The following is an 18,980-nucleotide window of genomic DNA, read 5'->3' as shown; positions in this document are numbered from 1 at the left end:
CCGCGAGTCGAATGCAAATAAAAACACAATTAAGAGCGGCTGGTATAGCGAAAACAAAGTTGACTCACTGCAAATACGTTGCATTTCGCAATGGCAAAACAAATGGAAGCTACACGGCTTGCGTAATTAATACCAATTTGGGCGTGATCCAAAACGCACAGCTTGTTCAGCGCAATAATAACAATAAAGGAGAATCTGATTTCACAGAGATCCCACAATCACCTTGGTGATGATCGGTCATGTACATACAGATGTACATATGTACTAACATACATATTTGAAACATGTATTTGGGAAGTTGACAAGTCACTTAAACCAATTTTAAAAAAATATTATTGCACGAGAAAAATATCATATTGTTTTGGAACCAACTGCAAATAACATTAAATCGAAGAATTGAAATATATTTCGTTCAATTATCATACTCATTTTGTTTTTAATGACATATTTTCGACTAGTGGACAGTCGAATTGTCTTGCATTCCTGGTCCCATTAATAAATACAAAAACAACAACATCGCAGTGCGTGCATGCATATGTGTGGCGCAGAAGGGGGAGTGGCAGCGGAGGGAGTGTGGAGCGATTAGAAGACGCGCGTCTAAGTTCAAGGCCAAGCAGTTCACAGCATAAGCAGTGAAGGCAGCAGCAACAACAAAGGCGAAAAAGCAGCAGCGGCAGCAGGGCGAGACTGGGAAAGGGAGGGGCAGCGGGTGGAGAGGGAAAAGAAGCAAACGCAGCTGAAAAAAGTGCACACAAAATTGTTTGGCTGTGTGTGTGCTGTTTCGCAGCGAAAAAGGTCAATGACACCTGTCTGTTTGTCTCGCTCGGCTCACACATAAGCAACAGCACACACACACACACACATACAGGCTTATCACCGGCCACTCTCTTTCGGCAATCGTGCCCTCTCTTTCTGGACTGCGCGCAGCTACGTTTAGACATGTGGTCAGAGCATTTTTTTTGTTTTTTTCTCGCTTTAAAAGGCATTCGTGTTGGTGGCGGCATGTGTGTTTTTGTTGTTCGTTTCGGCACTGTTAATTAGTGTGGCCAAATTATGCGCCAAAGCCGCCAACAACTCGATGGTCATACGTCATCAACAATAGCCGGACAAACAATTTCCGGTTTTTAGCCACACCATTAAAAAGCCAATATCAGAAATAACATGCACGAAAATAAAATAATAAAAATACAGAGAAACAAAAGCAGGCGCAACAACAACAAACTTGGCCCGGGTTCCGTCATTGCCTCATCCTCTATAGATCTCTTCTGTTCTTCGGCTTTATTTTGGTTCTATTTCAGCAATTTGTTATTGCGGCGACTTATTTTTGTCGAAGCACGCACACACACTCGCACTTATGCTCGCACACACACACACACGAACACACACATGTACAGGGAGCAGGCAGGCAAACTCGATTTAAAAATAAATAAATTACGCACAAATACAAATACATTGGCCAACATTCTTCGGGCCTCGTCAAAAATATAGCATGATTAATACAAAAATGCGCAATTCTCTGGTGTTTTTTTCTACTTCGGTTTTCCCTGTTGTTTTAACCCCACCTCCCAATTTTTTTATGGCATTTCTCTCTTATTATACAATAATAACGCGAATATAATAAGAGCACAGCAAGTGGGCAGTCCAACGGCAAAGGAAATAGCAACAACAAGCGCAGCGGCACGCCAATTAGTGCTTATGCTTTTTAATTAGCAAGCGGACCCATCTCCACATTTTCCCATTTCCCACCTTCCCGCCCATAAAACCGTAATTACCCGTAATATCTCCACGCCAGTTATTTGGGAAATGTCTTCCCATTTTTCACTACTTGAGTACACCCACAGATCCCCGATCTATTGATCTGCTTCCGTTGCGGATATAACACAAGTTTCAAAAGCCCAATTTGAATATCATTTAGTCATTAAAGCCTCGAACTGTTCGATAAAAAGTTACATGTCATAGAATAATTAATGTATGTAAAATAAAAACATTGTACAAGCTTCAAAAGTTTTTACAATGTCTCAGTGATTATGATAACTAAATTTAATGAATATCTTATATACCTTAGAGATAAAAAGAAACCCCATTTATATGATCACAGTTTGAGCAAATAGTTTGCTCAACTTTTTGGGAATTATTTTAGCGAGTGAAAGCTTCAAAATTATACTGGATATATATTTGGCTGGTTTGCTCAGCATTTTGGTCACTCTAATTACGAGCTCCAAAATAATATAAAAAACAGCAGTGTCATGCCTTTTTGACAACCACTGAAAATGTGGTGTCCAACATACATTAAAAAAACAACACATTTTCCAAAGTATAACTTGAGAATTATAAAGGTTTTAAAGTCTTGGCAAGTCAACAGGTGAGCATAAATTTATTTTTGAAATATTAAATAAAAATTTTAGTTTTGCATTCGGTGGGGGTGAGCAACAAACATAGTGAGGGCGGTAGATTTGAGAAGGAGCTTTTTAAGGAAAAATACATGGGTGTTTCATGGAAGTCGACCAAGACACTTCTATGAATTTCATTGATTTTTTTTTAATTTATGCTATTCAATAAATATCTAATAACATTCTATTGAATAGCTCTTATTGACGCTTGAATAATTACACAGACATTCATTTTAATTTACCAAGGACAATAAAAAGACAGTTTTTAGCAATAGTACTAAGTAATTTCATGAAATACTATTTTAATAAAAACGTTAATTATTTTTTTAGAGCTAGCTTCATTTAATGCAATGGAAAACTTATCTATCTGTACCACTTTTCAAAATGCGTGCAACAATAAAAAATAAACCAGCACAACAACAACAATAATAAAACAAAAACCGGCAGCAATCGAAATTCTTCCATTTCTTTTCCGCCTCTCTTCGCGCAGCCGCTCTCCGCACGCTAGAGAGAGCGAGAGAGAGAGAAAAAGAGAACAATGTTGGCTGCGCCGCTCATTCACAAAACGGAGACGTAAAGCGGTGTGCGAAGAAGAAGAACAACAACAGCCCAAGATATGATAGATATGGAACAACAACAAAAGGAACATGAGGAACCGGGCGGAGAGAGGAGGAGGAGGAGAGCAAAATCAACTTGGCATAAATTGCTGCTGCGTAGTAATTTCAGTCGGGTATTTTCCTAGTTACGTTCTCACTACTATTATCCGTTTTATTATTATTTGTTGTTTTTGTTACATACCCCTTTGCACCGTTGTTGTTGTCGTGCATTGTTGTTCCAGTTGTTGTTGTGTCACCTTATTTTTTGATTTTTTTCTATTTGTATTTTATTTTGGTATCGATTTCAAAATAGAACGACGCACTTTCCCAGACGCAGGCGTAATTAAATTTTCTTATGTTTTATTCGCGTGCTTTCTTTTTGCGCCGCAACTTCACAACATGCTGTGTATATATAAATAATAGGAGCGCGGACGTGTGTGTGTATGTGTGTGTACACAAATTTTATTTATTTATTTACCGTGAATTTTACTCACACACCCGGACAAGCCGCACTCTCGCCAGCACACGAGAATCGCCCGCACTTGTATTTCGTGGAATTTCTTCAATTCGAACTCCACAGACCTCGCACTATTGCTCTGTATTTCGTATTTTCGCACTTTTCATTCACGAAATGCTGGGGCACACAATTTCGCCTTGCACAGTATTAGATATCGGCAATTCACTGTGGCCTTTATTTGACAGCGATGATTTTCAATTTACGGCGACCGCGGCAACGATCTCAACGTTTCGAAATCGCGTGAAACACTGCCAGCCGTTACCCTTGTTGTATACGCGATTTTCGGTTTCGCGCGTTTTCCAACTCTGTTCGGTCGTTTTTAAACTCTGTCTTTTGCCCGCTTACAGAACTCTGTTAGTGACCGGCTGTTACACTAGCGCGCCACCTACATCAGAGATGTTCGTTTACCAACACGCCACTACTAAATCCTCGCGCACTAAAAACGGATATTTCATTTGTAAAAACTTTTATATGAGCCTAATGTCATTAAACATTACATTCTGAGATCACTTTTTTTTTAAGAAAAATCTATATAATGTAATAAAATAATAGCGCTATTATGTTCTCGTTTTCTTAATGACATTGGAAATACTTTTAGTTAATCATTCCAACAGCCTCTACTTTCCATGTAATAAAGCTTAATCATTACCTTGAACTCCGCGCCTACGTGATAACGTAATACATTTATAATTATATATGTATTTAATTATATAAAAATATAAAAATAATACATTTAAAATTTGACAGTCAGTGCAGCTACTCACAAAATTTTTTCAAGTTTTAAGTTTAAAGATGGCCCGCCATACATGAATTTCGTAAATTGCAAGCAGTGCACTGCTTTACTGCTTTGATGGCCCGCCATACATGAATTTCGTAAATTGCAAGCAGTGTACTGCTTTACTGCTTTCCGAGTGTGCTTTAAAACCATGCAGAACAAACAAATCTGCTAAGTAATCATAGGCAAAATTTAATTTGGAGATTACAAAATTTTTGAAAAGATGTATAAAACAGTACAGTCATTAATTTTGGAACGAAATTGAAAAACCAGTATTTATACTTTATTAAAAATAAAATTCCGTGTTAAAAGGAAACCTATTTTACCGTATTGCGAAAAATAGTCTCATAAGGTCCAAAAGACTCCAAATGAAGATTCAAAATTGAGTAGTTAAAAAATAAGTTTGCTAAAAACACTTCTTGTGAACATGACAAACTTCACCTTATTTAACTCGGGTTGAGAAACTTCAATATTCAGTTTAATTGAAACAGTAGACATTCGGCTTTAAAAATTTATTTTGTTTATTTTAAAGTTTCCTTCGTTTTTCTAATATTTATTTTCTCTTTTTTTCATGTGTTTGTTTTTGGAAAGAAAGAAAAGTACCTAACAAGTGTGTTTTCTCTTATACAAATAAAACGTACAATTATACAGTGGTTTCGGCTTTTTGTGGTTCTCCTCTGCTTATTGATTTTTTACAATTGTATGATTTGCATTTGTTTGTTGCTTTTATCTATCGTTTAGTTAAATATATAACTACTAGGAGATAGTTTAAATAATTATTTATGTACTTGTAGTTGACTCTGTTAAGTGGTTGGTTGTTTGTTTTGTGGGATGATTTGGCTTCTATGAATAAACTGCTATTGGGCCCATGTGTGTGTTTACAGTTTAAATTTTATAACAATAACAAATTATGATACATAGTTATAGCTTTAATAATATTATAATTAAAAATCAATCGATAAATCCAAGCAAATGAAACAAATGGCAGAAGAGGATTCTGTTGCATGCGTCACTAAAACAGGAAGGGCGAATTTGGGGCGAACCAAAGCCATCTCGTGGGGGGCCCCGGAGTTCTCTTCCTCTTCTACTGCTCCATATTAATATGAAATGTCTTCGATATATTTTACAATTTGAAATTGATTTTCTTTTTATTGTTTAATGTTGATTGGTTTTACAACTATTTTGTTTTCTAATTTAAAATTATATAAGTGTGTGTGTTTGTGTTGGTATTATTTTTACTAATTTACAGACAGTTCTAGCCCAAAAAGTTGTTTGATAAGAGGGAAGTATTCGCAGTTTTTGTGTTATCCAATCGTTTAAATAGTATTCCTGAATCTATTTGCTTTCTTTAAAGGCTAAAATTAAAATTTGCTTATAAAATGTGGCCTTTCTTTCTACGACTTCTCCCTATTTCTCTCGTGAGGCTGAGTTTTTGTAAAGTAGATTTTGTGTTCTCGTTTTGTTTCGCTTAAATTAGTTTGGGTTATAAATTTAAATGTATATATTTTTAAGCTTAAAATTGTACACACAACTTAGTTTCATTAAGTTTTGCTGATTCGCTTTTTTTTGTGTTTTGTTTTTGGATTTTTTGTGGTTTCTAGTATTTGCAATCAAATAATTTAATAATTTTCTGGCTTTGTTTCTTTTTTTCTTTTGCCATTTGTATATAATTTAAAATTATAAACACCCCCAGAATCCCAATTTTGTAGACATATGTGTGTGTGTGTGGTTGTGATTGTGTTCGTGGACGTCTCCTCTTAGGGTCCATAGGCATCCGAACCGAAGTCGAACAGCCGATCGATGCCCTCGTTCGCGTTCAGCGCATACGGATAGTCGTTGTCGTCCGGCGGATTGATGGACACAAAGGCAATATCGTTGCTGAAGTCTGTAAATAAGAATGCAACACATTACTGAATGTTCCGGCATTACTGGATGTTCTGGAGTTCGGGGCTGGGCTGGCTGCATATGATTTTACATTGGGTTATAGACGATTTCATCTGGACAACCATAGAAAAGGAGAGAGAGAGCTGATAGAGCGAGAGATGTTGTGGATGCATGTTTGAAATTCACGCCAGAGCTGAATCTCATGGTGCTACAGAATTTCAATTTCAAAATGAACAATTGGCCCTGGAGCGGTCAGTGTTGTCAGTGCAGACCCACGAGAATTCAGTTCCAAAATGAATTTGACACGAGGACGATTGCTGACGAGGCGGCGGGTTTTATGTCGATATATACATATATACATTTATGCACAATTATTTAATATTATTAGTAAATGGTTACCGTTTCGTTGTTAGCACAGTGTGAAAGTAAAAGTTGTGGATGAAACACAATGATAAATGTTATATAGGGTTGGGTTTACTTCTTGTAAATTTATTTACATATATATATTTAGGAGTTGAAGTGTCAATAATATCACTTTCACTTCAATTTATCTTGCCCTGCTTTTTTGGCTCGTTTTCCATCTGATTAATGAATTTGATTTAACGAAAATGAAAATAAAATCAAATTGTCAATTTTGAACTGATTCTCGTTGGCCGAAAGGTTGTAAAAATTAAACAAATTGAAAATTTTGAAATAAGTAAATGTTTTTTTTTTGTAATCGACCCATGATTTCGCTTAATGTTGCTTCGAGGATTTCGCACTCAGCAAGAACTCAGACTGTGATGCGGCTTTTAAGTACACGCGGGTCACAGAGAAAGTTCTTGACAAGTGCGCCTCATGGAGATCTAAATGCATCGTAGGCACCTCAGTGAGCTGCGTATCTTTCAATATTTACTAAAGACAGATGCAAAGTGATCATGTATGAATGAGCGGCAGGCGGTTGCAAGCATGATCGGTTAAAGATATGTACACATATTTTGCAAAGTACTTAACACCAGGCATGAGTCATCTTTGTATACCTTTGCCCATACACTACAACTATTATTTTAGGCGCTTAGTGCTAAGGACAGAGCTAGCTGCTCAAGTACTTACAGTCCGAGCCAATGTCGTTGAAGAGAGCATCGAGGCCCTGCAGCGTGACACTGCTGCTGTTGCTGTTGGCATCGCAGTCGGCCACGCCGGGCGGCAGGCTGTTGCGGTCATGGCTGAACGGCTGATGGGGATCAGCGTTGGCGCCAGCGCCAGCGATGCTGCCATAGCCGCCGCCACCGCCGCTGCTGCTGCTGTTGTTGCTCTCCGCGACGGCAGCAAACTGCATCTGCAGCGAGCTTGCTGCGGCCGATCGCGATGTGGCAGCCACCGCATCTGCTGCTACAGATGTTGTGGTTGCGCCTTCCATTGCACAATTATACATGGGCACATCGCTGCGTCGTTGACTGCTGCCGTAGCCTATTGTGGGTGGTTGGGATTTGCTGTTGCTGCTGCTATGGTTGCTGTGGTTGCTATGATTGCTGTGGTTTCTGTTGTTATGACTATTAAGCGTAGTGGTTGCTGTTGTTGCGCTGCCTGCGGCAATTGCTGCGGCTGCTGCCTCCCGACGCCGCTTGGTGGGCGTTGGAGGCGAGGATTCTGTTAAGCTGCTGAACAGCTCCTGGATGGAGGGCTGCTGCTGCTGCTGCTGGAACTGATGGGTCCGGACCACCGGATTTGTCAGTGTCGGAACCAGCTGGTTCAGCTCCGCGTCCACATCGTCCTCCTCCGGCTGCTGCAGCAACTGTTGTTGCTGCTGCTGCTGGTTCAGATTATGATGCTGGCCCATCGCAATATCACAAATGTTATTATATTCAGGCTGGGACTGCTTGGCGGCTTCCTCAATCGATTTGCTGAGGTTGCGAGCCGAGCGGTAGGGCGTTTGAACTGCAATAAGAAAACTAAATTAGTAAATACGTACAACGAAGAGGTATGAAAAACACAATTAAATACATTCTACTCGCTACTGGCTTTAAAAATGGTTCAAATATTCGTTAATAGTAGTAATAGTTGGCAATTTATAACTATTGACTATAAAAATGTATCCTACGTATTAAACCTAAACTCACATAATCCCTTGGTGCTCATGGCATCGATATTGTTGAAAAGCGGATCGTTCAGTCGCTGGTTGGTCAACGGATGCAGTCGTGTGGAGGTGGCCGTACGGACACATCCTGCTCCGGGGGCTCCAACGTAGCCGGCTCCCTGCGCGATCGGCGAATTTTCCGGCGAGGTGTCAGAGTGGCAGAGGAAGACATTGATCTCCCCGCTGTTCTCCGCCTTCACGTAAATCTCTCGCGGCAATTTTGTGTTGGGCAGCTGAGAAAAAATACAAACGAAACCAGATTACTAACCAAATTCCATAAGTAGGTTCATACGTACGCACGTATATACAATAATTAAATACCGATAAATGGCAAACGGGGGAACTAACGGTTAAGTTGAAGGGGAGCGGTTGAAATTTTAAAGCGGTCGCCGACCGCTTGGCAGCAAAAGAGAAACACAAATGAAGCGAGCCTCAGAATGAGCAGCGTTTTTTTTGTTTTTTGCCGCACGCTTATTTTTAGAAATGATATTTTGCTTTTCGCTGTTTCGCGCCCCCCTGTCGTCTTCTTTTATTTTATTTTATTTAATTTTTTTATAGCCCCCCTTTTGCGTTTTTGTTAATTCGGCAATCGGTTACTGGCGTTGCCAGCGGGCTTGCAACATATACAAACTTTGGCAGTTCTGTGGGCCAAATGAGGATCTCTGGAGGGTTCAACTATCGGGGGAAATCCATAAGCACAAATGCTGCCGGGTCTGCACAGAAAATAGTGCGAGCGCAAGTTCATTTAGCAGTTCAAGGCGAGCGGATACATTAAGCATTGCTATATTTTTATAAATAGTGCGGCATCTAGGAAGACCGAGCAACAAAACAACGGCGGTTGGAGAACTTCGGTGGACGAGGCCACAAATTTTTACTTGATATCAAATGGAAGGTGGCCAGGAGGGACGACGGCTGGGCGGGATTCCATTTCGCCTGTCGTGTCTGCCGTTGCGATGGGCTTCTATAAATAAGCGCCACGTTTAATGGCATGCAGACGCTAAGAAGAAGCACCGATGACTAGAAAAAAGCAAAGAAAAGCTAGGAAAAGCTCTGACGTAGACAATGAATATGGAAACTGCACAACGATATGAGCCGTTCGTACAGAAATAAAAGATGGGTAGGATCGACGGATTTCGATTAAGTACTAATGCTCTTGAATTAATATTGTTCACACCTTGGATAATAAACATATCCTGGTTGTCGCAAATCGAATACTCACCACAAGCTTAGCCTCTGGCGGCGCCTTGATCACGATGACGATCTGATCTTTGAAGAGATCCACGTTGAGCAGGTCGTTCTGCGTGACGTAGGCCATGCCGCCGGAGTTCTCCACCTCCTGGGAGATCTCAGCCAGATTCTCGCGCATCAGGTCGATGGCCTTGTTCAGCTCGTTCTCCTGTTGCTCCAGCCGCAACGAATCCGCTTCGATGCGCAGCGATCGCTCCTGGCTGACCATCGACTGCCCGCAGCGCCACTGGATGTTGTTCTTCGACTTCTTCTCCAGGATGTTAATGCCTTCGAGGACATTGGTAATGTCGTAGATGCGCCGCTTCTGAACGTGCAATCGATTGGAGGCCTCGTTCAGATCCACCACGCCATCCGGTGACTCCTGCAGCAGGTCCACAAACTTTTTGGTCAGTATTCCCAGCGAGGTGTCCGCCCGATTGCGATCTCCGCTCGAGGAACTGCTGGCCACCGACGCGGCCAACTGTTGCTGGGGCGTCGACAGCGAAAAGGGGTGATGCGATGCCGGCTTGGCCACCCGCTCCACCACATCCTCGTCCAGCTCGGCATCCGCGTCGTGGCGCAGCTGATGGTGGCTGTGCCGCAGCTGCTGGGGCGTGCTGCTGGTCGTGTGCTTCTGATACACCGTCTGGTGGTGGGCGCTCTGCTTGGCCTGTTTCTTCGGGTGGATCTCGTCGCTGACGGCGTGGGGCCGACGTTTGACCTGAAAGTCCGAGGATGAAACAGTGTTATTTACTGAAACGCATTCCTCTCTTTGTTTTTTTTATATCAATAATCTTCTGTTATTGATGTATTATTATTATTAGCAACATATCACATAAAACTCCAACTGACCTTGTAATAATTTGTGATATCGTTTGATTTGCCGGTCGCCTTGCGTTGCTGCTGATTTTGGTGGTGGTGCTGCTGCAGTTGCTGCTGCGTGTGGCCCGTCGTTGCCGCCGCTGCTGTTGCCACTGCCCCCGTGTTGTGCCCCTTGTCCAGACTGATGTAGACATGATCTCGCAGGTGGGCTGCCACGCCGCCGTTGCTGTTGCTGTCGCTGCTGCTCAGGCCGTGATCGTAGTCCAAGTCGAGGGACTCGTTCTTAATCACAATGTTGTTGTTGTTGTTGACGCGGCCGTGCAGATCGTAGTGGAGTCTGCGGGCCACCATAGTGTGGCCGGTTGTCCCGCCCCCGCCATAGTGTTGTTGGTGCTGCTGGAGTCGCTGGGTGTTGCTGCTGGTGGTCGTGTGGCTACTGCTGCTGCTGCTGTTGTTGATGGGGGCAACATTCACAAAGAACTTGGACATTTCGCTGCCGGTTCTATCGTGATTCCTCGGCGATTCTCCGCCTGACTCTTACTCTCTCCCCCTCTCACTCTCACTCTCTCCTCCTCTCTCTCTCTCTTCTGTATATATTCTATAAATATGCCGGATTCTGTTAGGTTCGCCTCAGTCGGCAATCGCTGGCACTATAGTGTAGCATACTTTTAAGCACTGCCTTCGAAAAGTTGCCACCCAGTCGGAATTTCCAGCGAGTCGGTTGACTTATTGTTTCTGTTTATCGCTCTCTATTTTCCTCTCTTGCTGGTTGCGCTTATCAACTAAATTAGCACCTAAGGATTCTTCACATCTGCAAAAGAACAAACAAAGAATAGATAAGGTTAAATGCGTTCGGTATGTGTGCGTGTGATTTATTTATAGCTAGATTGACCTGCTTTCTCGACATTTTATGCATTTGGCACATTAAACTTTTGATCTGTCTCTTATTTATGTCCAGTCGCAACCGACAAGCGAACGGGCGAATGTTTGTATGTGGAAATGCAAATAAATACGAATCGAAAGGTAATACCGAAAGACAGTTTCGCGACTATAGAAAAAAACAGGGCTGAAAAGGAGAGTAGCTAAGCGGAAAACCGGTAAATAACGAGAGACTTTTCGACGTCTTTTTTATGGCCAAACCCACGACAGCCAACTGCCATGATAAGAGACAAAAATTGCAATCGTTTGATAAACTTTTCGTTTCAGAAATAGATTCTTAAATCTTTTCGACCTTATATGAATGTACTTAGAAATCATGAGAACTTGCAATATTGTGACACGTTAACGTACTCATAATATTGAGTAAAATAGTTTTTTCCAGAAAAATGTTTTGTGGTATATAATGTTTACATATTATTTTTTTCATTTAAAACATTTGTCATTTACGGTTTTGAAAGGCAACTAACCACATAAAACCAGATGATAAGCAAAAATCTGAAATACAGGAACAAAAAAATTAATGTTTAACAAAAAACGACAAGCTCGACCGAACCGGATTCAAGTGTTAGAAGAAGGGAAAAGGGGAAACTGTCCGCTCTGAAGCATGCCGAAACTATTTCTGATGCCAAGAGGAAGACGCGCTTAGGTTCGCGCACAAAATGTCAATAAACTCGGCATAAAATATTAAACAATCAATATGTGTGTGGAAGAATCACAAGGCAGAGGCAAGACAACAAACGCAAAAGAGAAGCCAAAAGATAGGAACGAGAAAAACCATCGGGCAAAGAAGAAAATAACGTTATTGCCGCACTAACCGCTTTTGGCAAAATACCAGCCTAAGCACTGAAAGAAATAAAGGTACATATACCAGATAAAATAATGTCAAATATATTTTTGTTACATGTGATATTACATTTCTTGCGCAATGTCATCCATATTTTATATAGATATAAAAAAGCAATTTAATAAAATAAGTGTACAACCGTTTTTCACAGTGTGCCTACCTGTCACCTCTTGTCCGCCGAGCCCGTCTTTAAGTTCATTAGGGGAATTCTGGCCCCATTCGCAACTAAAGCGAGCATGAATGGAAGACGACAACAACAAATTAAAAAGCTCAAATGAGCGTAAAAAGAAGAATAAAAACAACAACAGGCAGGTAAGAACGGCAATTAGCGCTGCTCGCCCTGCATGCAATGTTAATTTGCATAACAGAAACTGTTAGCCAAACAGCCAAGCCAACGCGTCTGAGTTTAGCAAAATAGATAGGAACACAACTCCGCGAGCTGATAATTATTCTAAAAGTTGCAAGAAAACACCCAGAGAATGATAAAGTAAAGCGAGCCAGAGACCGCTAAAATATCGCGTGGAATTTGCTGAAATTTGCAAAAAAAATTGGAATGACAAACGCGCCAGGTAGACAGACTATCGAAATTGGCATTGCACAGTGGCCTTGGAGCTCGCAAATCGCCTTTAAAATTTTCAACCACTTGAAGGTGACTAAATCCAGAAACTGCTTATCTTAGATATTTATTCTTTCGCTGAGAGTCGGAATATACGTAAGCAATCTTGGTAATTTGTATATATTATAGTATCCCATTATACGCAAACATTTAAATAGATTTCAAACCGTGTCCCCGACCTCTTCCCACTCTCTTTCTCTGTATATTGCTATCTCTGCTCCACTCAAATGCAGTCGCGTTGGCGGCAACTTAATCCCCATCCCTTTTTCGCAACCATTTCTACATTGGCCAAAAGCTTTGCAGTGATTCTTCGAGCGTGTGTTAATGTGTTTATGTGTGTTTAAGCTAAAAAAAAAAACGGTATCTGCTTACAGACGAATGAGCTCAGGTAATTCAACTCCTATACATGGAAATTGTATACTCTCTCTCTTTCTCCCTCCCAAAGAAATGCTAAAATCATGTGGGCCAGACAAAAGACGAACGATGAAGGAGTAAGAGTGGGGGTACCGAAAAAACCAGGTAGGTCTCGCCGATTGAAATTTCCAATTTAAATTTCTTTTGATCGGCACGCAAAATGCGAACAAGTAGCTCGAAATATTTTGCATCTAAAATTACAGTGGGACGTATAAAATTACCCAAACAACACAATTAAGTAAGAAAAAAACGGAGAGGGCGGATTAGCAAGCCTTGAGATTATACAAATAAAATGCAGAAATAAGATCAAGCCTTACTTTTAAAGGGTCATATAGTTTGTGGGTCTTCAATGGCCTTTTGAGGCCCTAAAATTCCATCTTTACATTACATTTTATTATTATACAGGGGTTACGATGGGGACACCCCTATCTTATCAACAGTAAGAAATTGCTTCACAGCTTGACACAAACACGTAATTACAAATCAAAAAACTCACTCATGTCATAACTATTTATTATTCTACAAAACTTGTTAGACGCTTTTCAAGTTTCTCCAAACAATAGCCACTCAAAAATGTATCTCGAAGATAATATATCTTTATCTGTATAATAACAACTTCTAAGTGCACTTGTCAGTCATCTCTGCATACATTTAACTAGCAGCAGAAGGCGAAGCACAAGGCAAAGCAAACAGAGACAAATAACATTATGCAAACAGGGAAATGAACATGAAAATACGAAGCGGCCATTGGAAAATCGTGGAAAATGTGGCCTACACGGCAAAGGAATAACAAGTTTTTCTTTATTTTTCATCGTTTTCTTCTCTTTCCCTATCTCTACGTTTTTCAATCAACATTGGCGCAACAGAGCGGAGCTACAATAAAACCTAGAATAGCTTTTCCTTGCCTTGCTTTTGCTTTGCCGTACAACATTTGTATGACTGATAAAGAAAAGGCTAGAAAATAAAACGTACACATTATGTGGCCGAGTAAATAATTCCGTTGGGGGTTTTTCAGTGGGCGGTTAGGGGTGTTTGGCGGGGGAGGGAGGCAGTCAAGCGACTCAGGGCACGCAATGCGACTTTTGATAGCGCTGCCGCCTCCCCTCCCTTCACCTTTTCACTGCCACTACTGCTCTGCTCTCACGTTCTCCGTGTTAATTTCGAATTAGTATAACAAAAACCGGCCGCAAGGTGTAGAGAAGATTGTTAAATGAACGGGTCTTTACTCGTTATAACTTAAATAAAGTCTGAACCCGAATAATAATTGTGCCCAATTGCAGACATGAAATCTCAATTCACTTATTAATAAAATATTAGCTAAATTGATAACTGCACTGCAAATTTCCTGTTAAAATCCCAATTCGAATGCAACTAATGGCTGGTATTTAATTTGCAGCCATAACTGTATTCCTCCGGCATGCCAATTTACCGTTATTAATTATGAAGATCATGCATTTACATGGCTATTAATTATGTACGTTGTTATGTATGCAGACACACGCACACACAGGCGCAAGCACACGAAAACATACATGCATGCTCACTTACACCCACACAGATACCACGAGCTAATAAAAAGTTTCGCTTTCTTTTTGCACATCATTTTGCATGCGCAGTAAAAAGGCAGGGACAAATGAAATAAATACAAATAAATAATGTGCGAGTGTGCAAGGTGTTAAGCAACAACAATTGCAATAGAGAGAAAAAAGTGAATCAAAAGCCAGAAAAAGAGGAAGAACACGAATTTTATGTATTAAGCGGCAGTCAAGAGAGAGACAGAGAGAGTCTTCCAATGTGTTTGTGTGTGTGTGGGATGGGGATGCTGCTAGGGAAAAGAGAGGTAGAGAGTAAAAGCCGGCCTGAATCCGAATAACAGCTGTTACTCACAGACACAATCCACATGGAACATCTCTCTTCATCTTGTTGTTGTTGTTGGCCCAATGGATGCTTTTTTCTAGCCGGTTTTATTTTCTCTATCATCTTAATTTCATTTGGTCAATTACACTTGGCTTCCTTCTTATGAACCGCAAGGACCTAGACATAAGGCAGCCACTTAATTGCACACTTACAGAAATAAAATAAGGTAAAAGTAATATAAACTAAAACGGCTGTAAGCCTTGCCTCGCCTTGGCTTTTTTCGTTTGAGAAAGCCAAAATTATTGCCAACTGGCCAAGTCGAGAAAAAGAGAACGAGCGAAAGAGAAGGCGGCTTTTTGTCCAGGGATAGGCGCACAAAATGCGTCGCAAAATATTTCGCCCACAGAAAACTGCAAACAAAAAGAAAGCCGGGGTACGGGAAAAGTATTGCGTGGGTGCGGAAATTCAATGCCGGCAAGGCAAGCAGAATTCCAGGGAAGTCCCCTTTGCGTTTCATACACCAAAATATGTACATAATGTACAAAACTTTATTTCGCCTGGCCATTTACGCGATGACGCATATAGAGCCAATCGAATATTGTGTACTCACAAGGCCTGATAACAGGGGCCACACATAATGTACACTCGCAAACACACACACACACTATGTGGTGCAGTCGTCAAGTACATGCACAGATTAAAGCGGAAAACTGTTGATGCAAGTCCAATTAACCCGACGAAATTGGTAGAGGTAACCGCCAAATACAAGGCCAAAGAAAATATTAAACAGTCAAATGATCTGAGATTTTGAAACATTTAGATCACTTTAATTTATGAAACAACCATATTACTTAATTAATGCAGCTTTAATCAGCTTTAATTTGAATTCCCCTGTTTCCTGTTTCCACGTCAACACAAAAAAAAATCACTTAGTTGACCAATCATGTGCTGCACAGTTTTACAAAATTAAATTTAACTTGAAATGTATTTCTGTCCTAATCTTCGAAGAAAAACCACGAGTTCTTTAAACTGTTACCTGAACTGTTGTTTTAACATATAGTAAAATGTTAATCTGGGGGGCGCCATAAAGAAATCGCCGTCGACTTTGGGCAAATAGAAATAAAAACTAATGGACTCCGAATTTTCAATTCGTTATCTCTGAAAACTGGAGCGTTGGGGAATTGAATGAGTGAGCGAATGACTGCTATTCACCGTATCGGTTTTGGAGGTTATTAGAGGGCTTAGCCCAAAATTGAATGATTAATTGATCATCAACGGTGAGGTGGAAACTCCCTTTGCTTCTTTTTTATTCTTGTTTGAATACGCACCTAAAAATGGAATTTTTGTTGGTTTTACTTGCTTTCTATATATCACACGCAACCACAACAAATTGCTCTGCTTTTTTTTTTCCACCGCCGCCTGCTTCTTCTTGCTCTTTTTGAATATCACACACGTTTCATATTTTTCATTTTTTGCGGGCGTTTTGCATTTTCTTTCGGTTACTTTTTGTATTCCACGTATAATGTGCTGCTGCTTCTTACTCTTTTGACTCAGTCTGTGTGTGTGTGTGAGTGCGAGTACGTCGGTGGTGTGGGAACTTTTAACTTTACTACGCGACGTTTTCGTTTCTCTTCTTTATTCTCTATATATTCTACGATTCTGTGCGTGACGTCAGCAGTTCGAGCATTTGTTGTAGATATCACATAATTGTTACACGCCCGCACTTTTCTTTTTTTTTATTCTTGATTTTTTAGCGCATTTGCTATTGCTTCTCAGCGACTTGGTGCTTTTACTTGCAGTGGCAGTCTTTTGCGGATTTTTGGTTTTTCCCTCAGTTTTCCATTTTCACATTTTTGCGGACTGGCGACGAAAAGCGAACTGAACTTGGGCCACAAAGTGTGTTGTGCCGTGTCTTTTTTGGAGTCGCTGTCGCCGGCAAAACGCAATCCACACGCGGAGAAAGAGAATCGGAGAGACACGAGATGGAGAGAGAGAGAGGGAGTAGTCTTACGTCAGACGGAGAAAACGTAAGCACCACCGTAATGGCACTTTTAATACCGGCCACTTTCGCTTAATTAGTGTATTAAATCACATTAACTTATCAATACCTCAGTCTTGTACTCTTTTCAGTTAGCTTTTCTTATATTTTTTCGGATTTTTCCGTCGATTTTCCCCTCGTAACGTGTTTTCTGCTCGCACATGTGTGTGGGGGCGGCAGCGGCAACAGCAGCGTCACGACGCGACAACAACACTGAACGCGGCGAATCGACGGAACAAGCAACGAGCCACAAAACGCACGGCGTCTCTTGTAGCGGCGAATTCGAGGCGTCAGCAGCTGAGCGCTCGCGACACGAGAGAGTGAGCGGGAGAGAGTGGATCGTGTATTGAGTGGAGACAAACTGATCAAACGATAGCTATTCGATATTACGATAGGTTGTCAATTCAAAAGGGAACGAATATTTTGGGCTATTAATATTAAATACATTCGAGTTTTAAAAGAAAAATATTATTATAATTATTTATAAGCGAAGAGTAAATTTAAATACCTTTAATAAGGCTATTAGTCACTTCCTGAATTGATTTTTTAAATGGTTTATTATTTTACCTAATGTCTTTTTTAGCTTTTATTCAGCTTTTTATTTGAAATTTTAAAATTCGCTTGCAATAAAAACCAAGTCTTGAAGCTGAGAGAACCCCGCTAATTGCAGCGAATTAGCGGCAACAGCTGAGCACGAGAGAGAACGCATGAGGAGAAGGGGGCCGAAAGCGAAAGCGCAAGAGGGTGGAATCTGAGTGGCGCCGCTTCCTACTCTTCACATGTGGCATGTGGAAGCCAGACTCGAATGTTCGGTGAGAGCGGCTTTTGCTTTTGGCCCCCAACCCTTTTCGCTCTCTTCGGCTTGCCGGCTACAAATCGGCTAAAAATCGCTCAGACGGAAGTGGCGACGTCGCTGTTACCGCACCCACATCAACAGCGACGCCGGCAGAGGCGTTGGCAGAGAACCTTTCCCCTCCCGCTCTCCCATCCGCTTCCCCATCTTCTTTATCTTTATCAGTTGTGTGCCAAGTGTTGCATTGCGTTGCAGTGACGACATTGTTGTAGTTGCAGCAGCGCTGCAGCGTTGCCGATTTTCAGCGCCCCATCAACAAGGGGTTCACTTTTTAAGGCCGGAAATAGCCATTAAATGGGTCTATCGCATAACTCGACACTGCACACGAATCTATCATCTCACAGCTAATCAATCATATAATATACCTTAAAGATTGGCAACTTTATAAAGCAAAGTTAGTATTTAAATAAGTGAATAAAAACTAAAGTGTAAAATCGCACTAAATTCATCTATTTGCTGAGCATCTGACCTGATTAAAGAAACCTGCTCAAACATTTGGCTTTTCATTCTTATATTATTTGTTTTTCCACTAGTCCATTTTCCATTAGTCTACTATAGTGCAAAAGCACTTTCTACTAAAGAAACAATACTCATACATTCGAGAATAATGCGAAGTTTGTACTCATAAATATCCCAAAATCGCTACCATGTTACTTTTTCTAACAGCAATCTGATTAAATATTTACAACTCATGCCCGCTGCCATTTGCATTCCTGGTTTTGTGTGCACAAATGTATCTCGCAAATCAGTACAACTTGCCAGGCGATCTGCGCAGTGTTTCCCATTCCCATAATCCCAAGCCCAGTAACTGAGAAACATACCCCCACCCAGCAATGTAATCTCCTTTCCAGTTTTCGATTTCTATTAACTTTTTGGGCAGTTTTTTTTTTTTTGGTTTCGAGGCTGTTATCCTTTGCGTTTCTTTTGGGTGGGGTGCTGAGGCGAGGACACTCACAGATCCGTGAGTGTGATTTTTTTCGCATTTCCCATAAGCCAGGCCGGCAGACAAGAAGAAGAAGAAGGAGAATGAGAAGAAGCGGGGCGAGAATCACCCCTCACGGACGCAGAAAGAGAGGAAGAACTTTGGCCCCT

The 18,980-nt window shown here is 40.9% G+C and overlaps 2 protein-coding genes across 5 annotated transcripts in view; both read right to left on the bottom strand.

Moving 5' to 3' along the window:
- Nucleotides 1–3,756, bottom strand: part of LOC6614334 (insulin-like receptor) — a 45,054-nt gene extending 41,298 nt beyond the window's left edge. The window contains exon 1 of the mRNA XM_002038737.2: nt 3,189–3,756. The gene's annotated coding sequence lies outside the window, so the exon portion shown is untranslated. The remainder of the gene's footprint in view (nt 1–3,188) is intronic.
- A 1,133-nt stretch (nt 3,757–4,889) lies between these two features.
- Nucleotides 4,890–18,980, bottom strand: part of LOC6614332 (transcription factor E2f1) — a 39,966-nt gene continuing 25,875 nt past the window's right edge. The window contains exons 1-7 of one of the 4 annotated variants that reach the window (XM_032723128.1): nt 16,326–17,239; nt 10,994–11,138; nt 10,358–10,925; nt 9,498–10,226; nt 8,262–8,511; nt 7,255–8,079; nt 4,890–6,163 (exon numbers count right to left, since the gene is read on the bottom strand). In XM_032723128.1, the coding sequence (XP_032579019.1) occupies nt 6,036–6,163; nt 7,255–8,079; nt 8,262–8,511; nt 9,498–10,226; nt 10,358–10,816 (2,391 nt within the window). In that variant the 5' untranslated portion in view covers nt 10,817–10,925; nt 10,994–11,138; nt 16,326–17,239 and the 3' untranslated portion in view covers nt 4,890–6,035. Of the gene's footprint in view, nt 6,164–7,254; nt 8,080–8,261; nt 8,512–9,497; nt 10,227–10,357; nt 11,139–16,325; nt 17,240–18,980 lie in introns of those variants that run through there. The other 3 variants (XM_002038736.2, XM_032723129.1, XM_032723127.1) reach the window with 3 other exon arrangements.

This window comes from Drosophila sechellia, chromosome 3R, assembly GCF_004382195.2.
Source record: "Drosophila sechellia strain sech25 chromosome 3R, ASM438219v1, whole genome shotgun sequence".
In the NCBI taxonomy this organism is placed as follows: domain Eukaryota; kingdom Metazoa; phylum Arthropoda; class Insecta; order Diptera; family Drosophilidae; genus Drosophila; species Drosophila sechellia.
The sequence above is the reverse complement of the archived record's forward strand: the minus strand, read 5'-3'. Positions and strand labels throughout refer to the sequence as shown.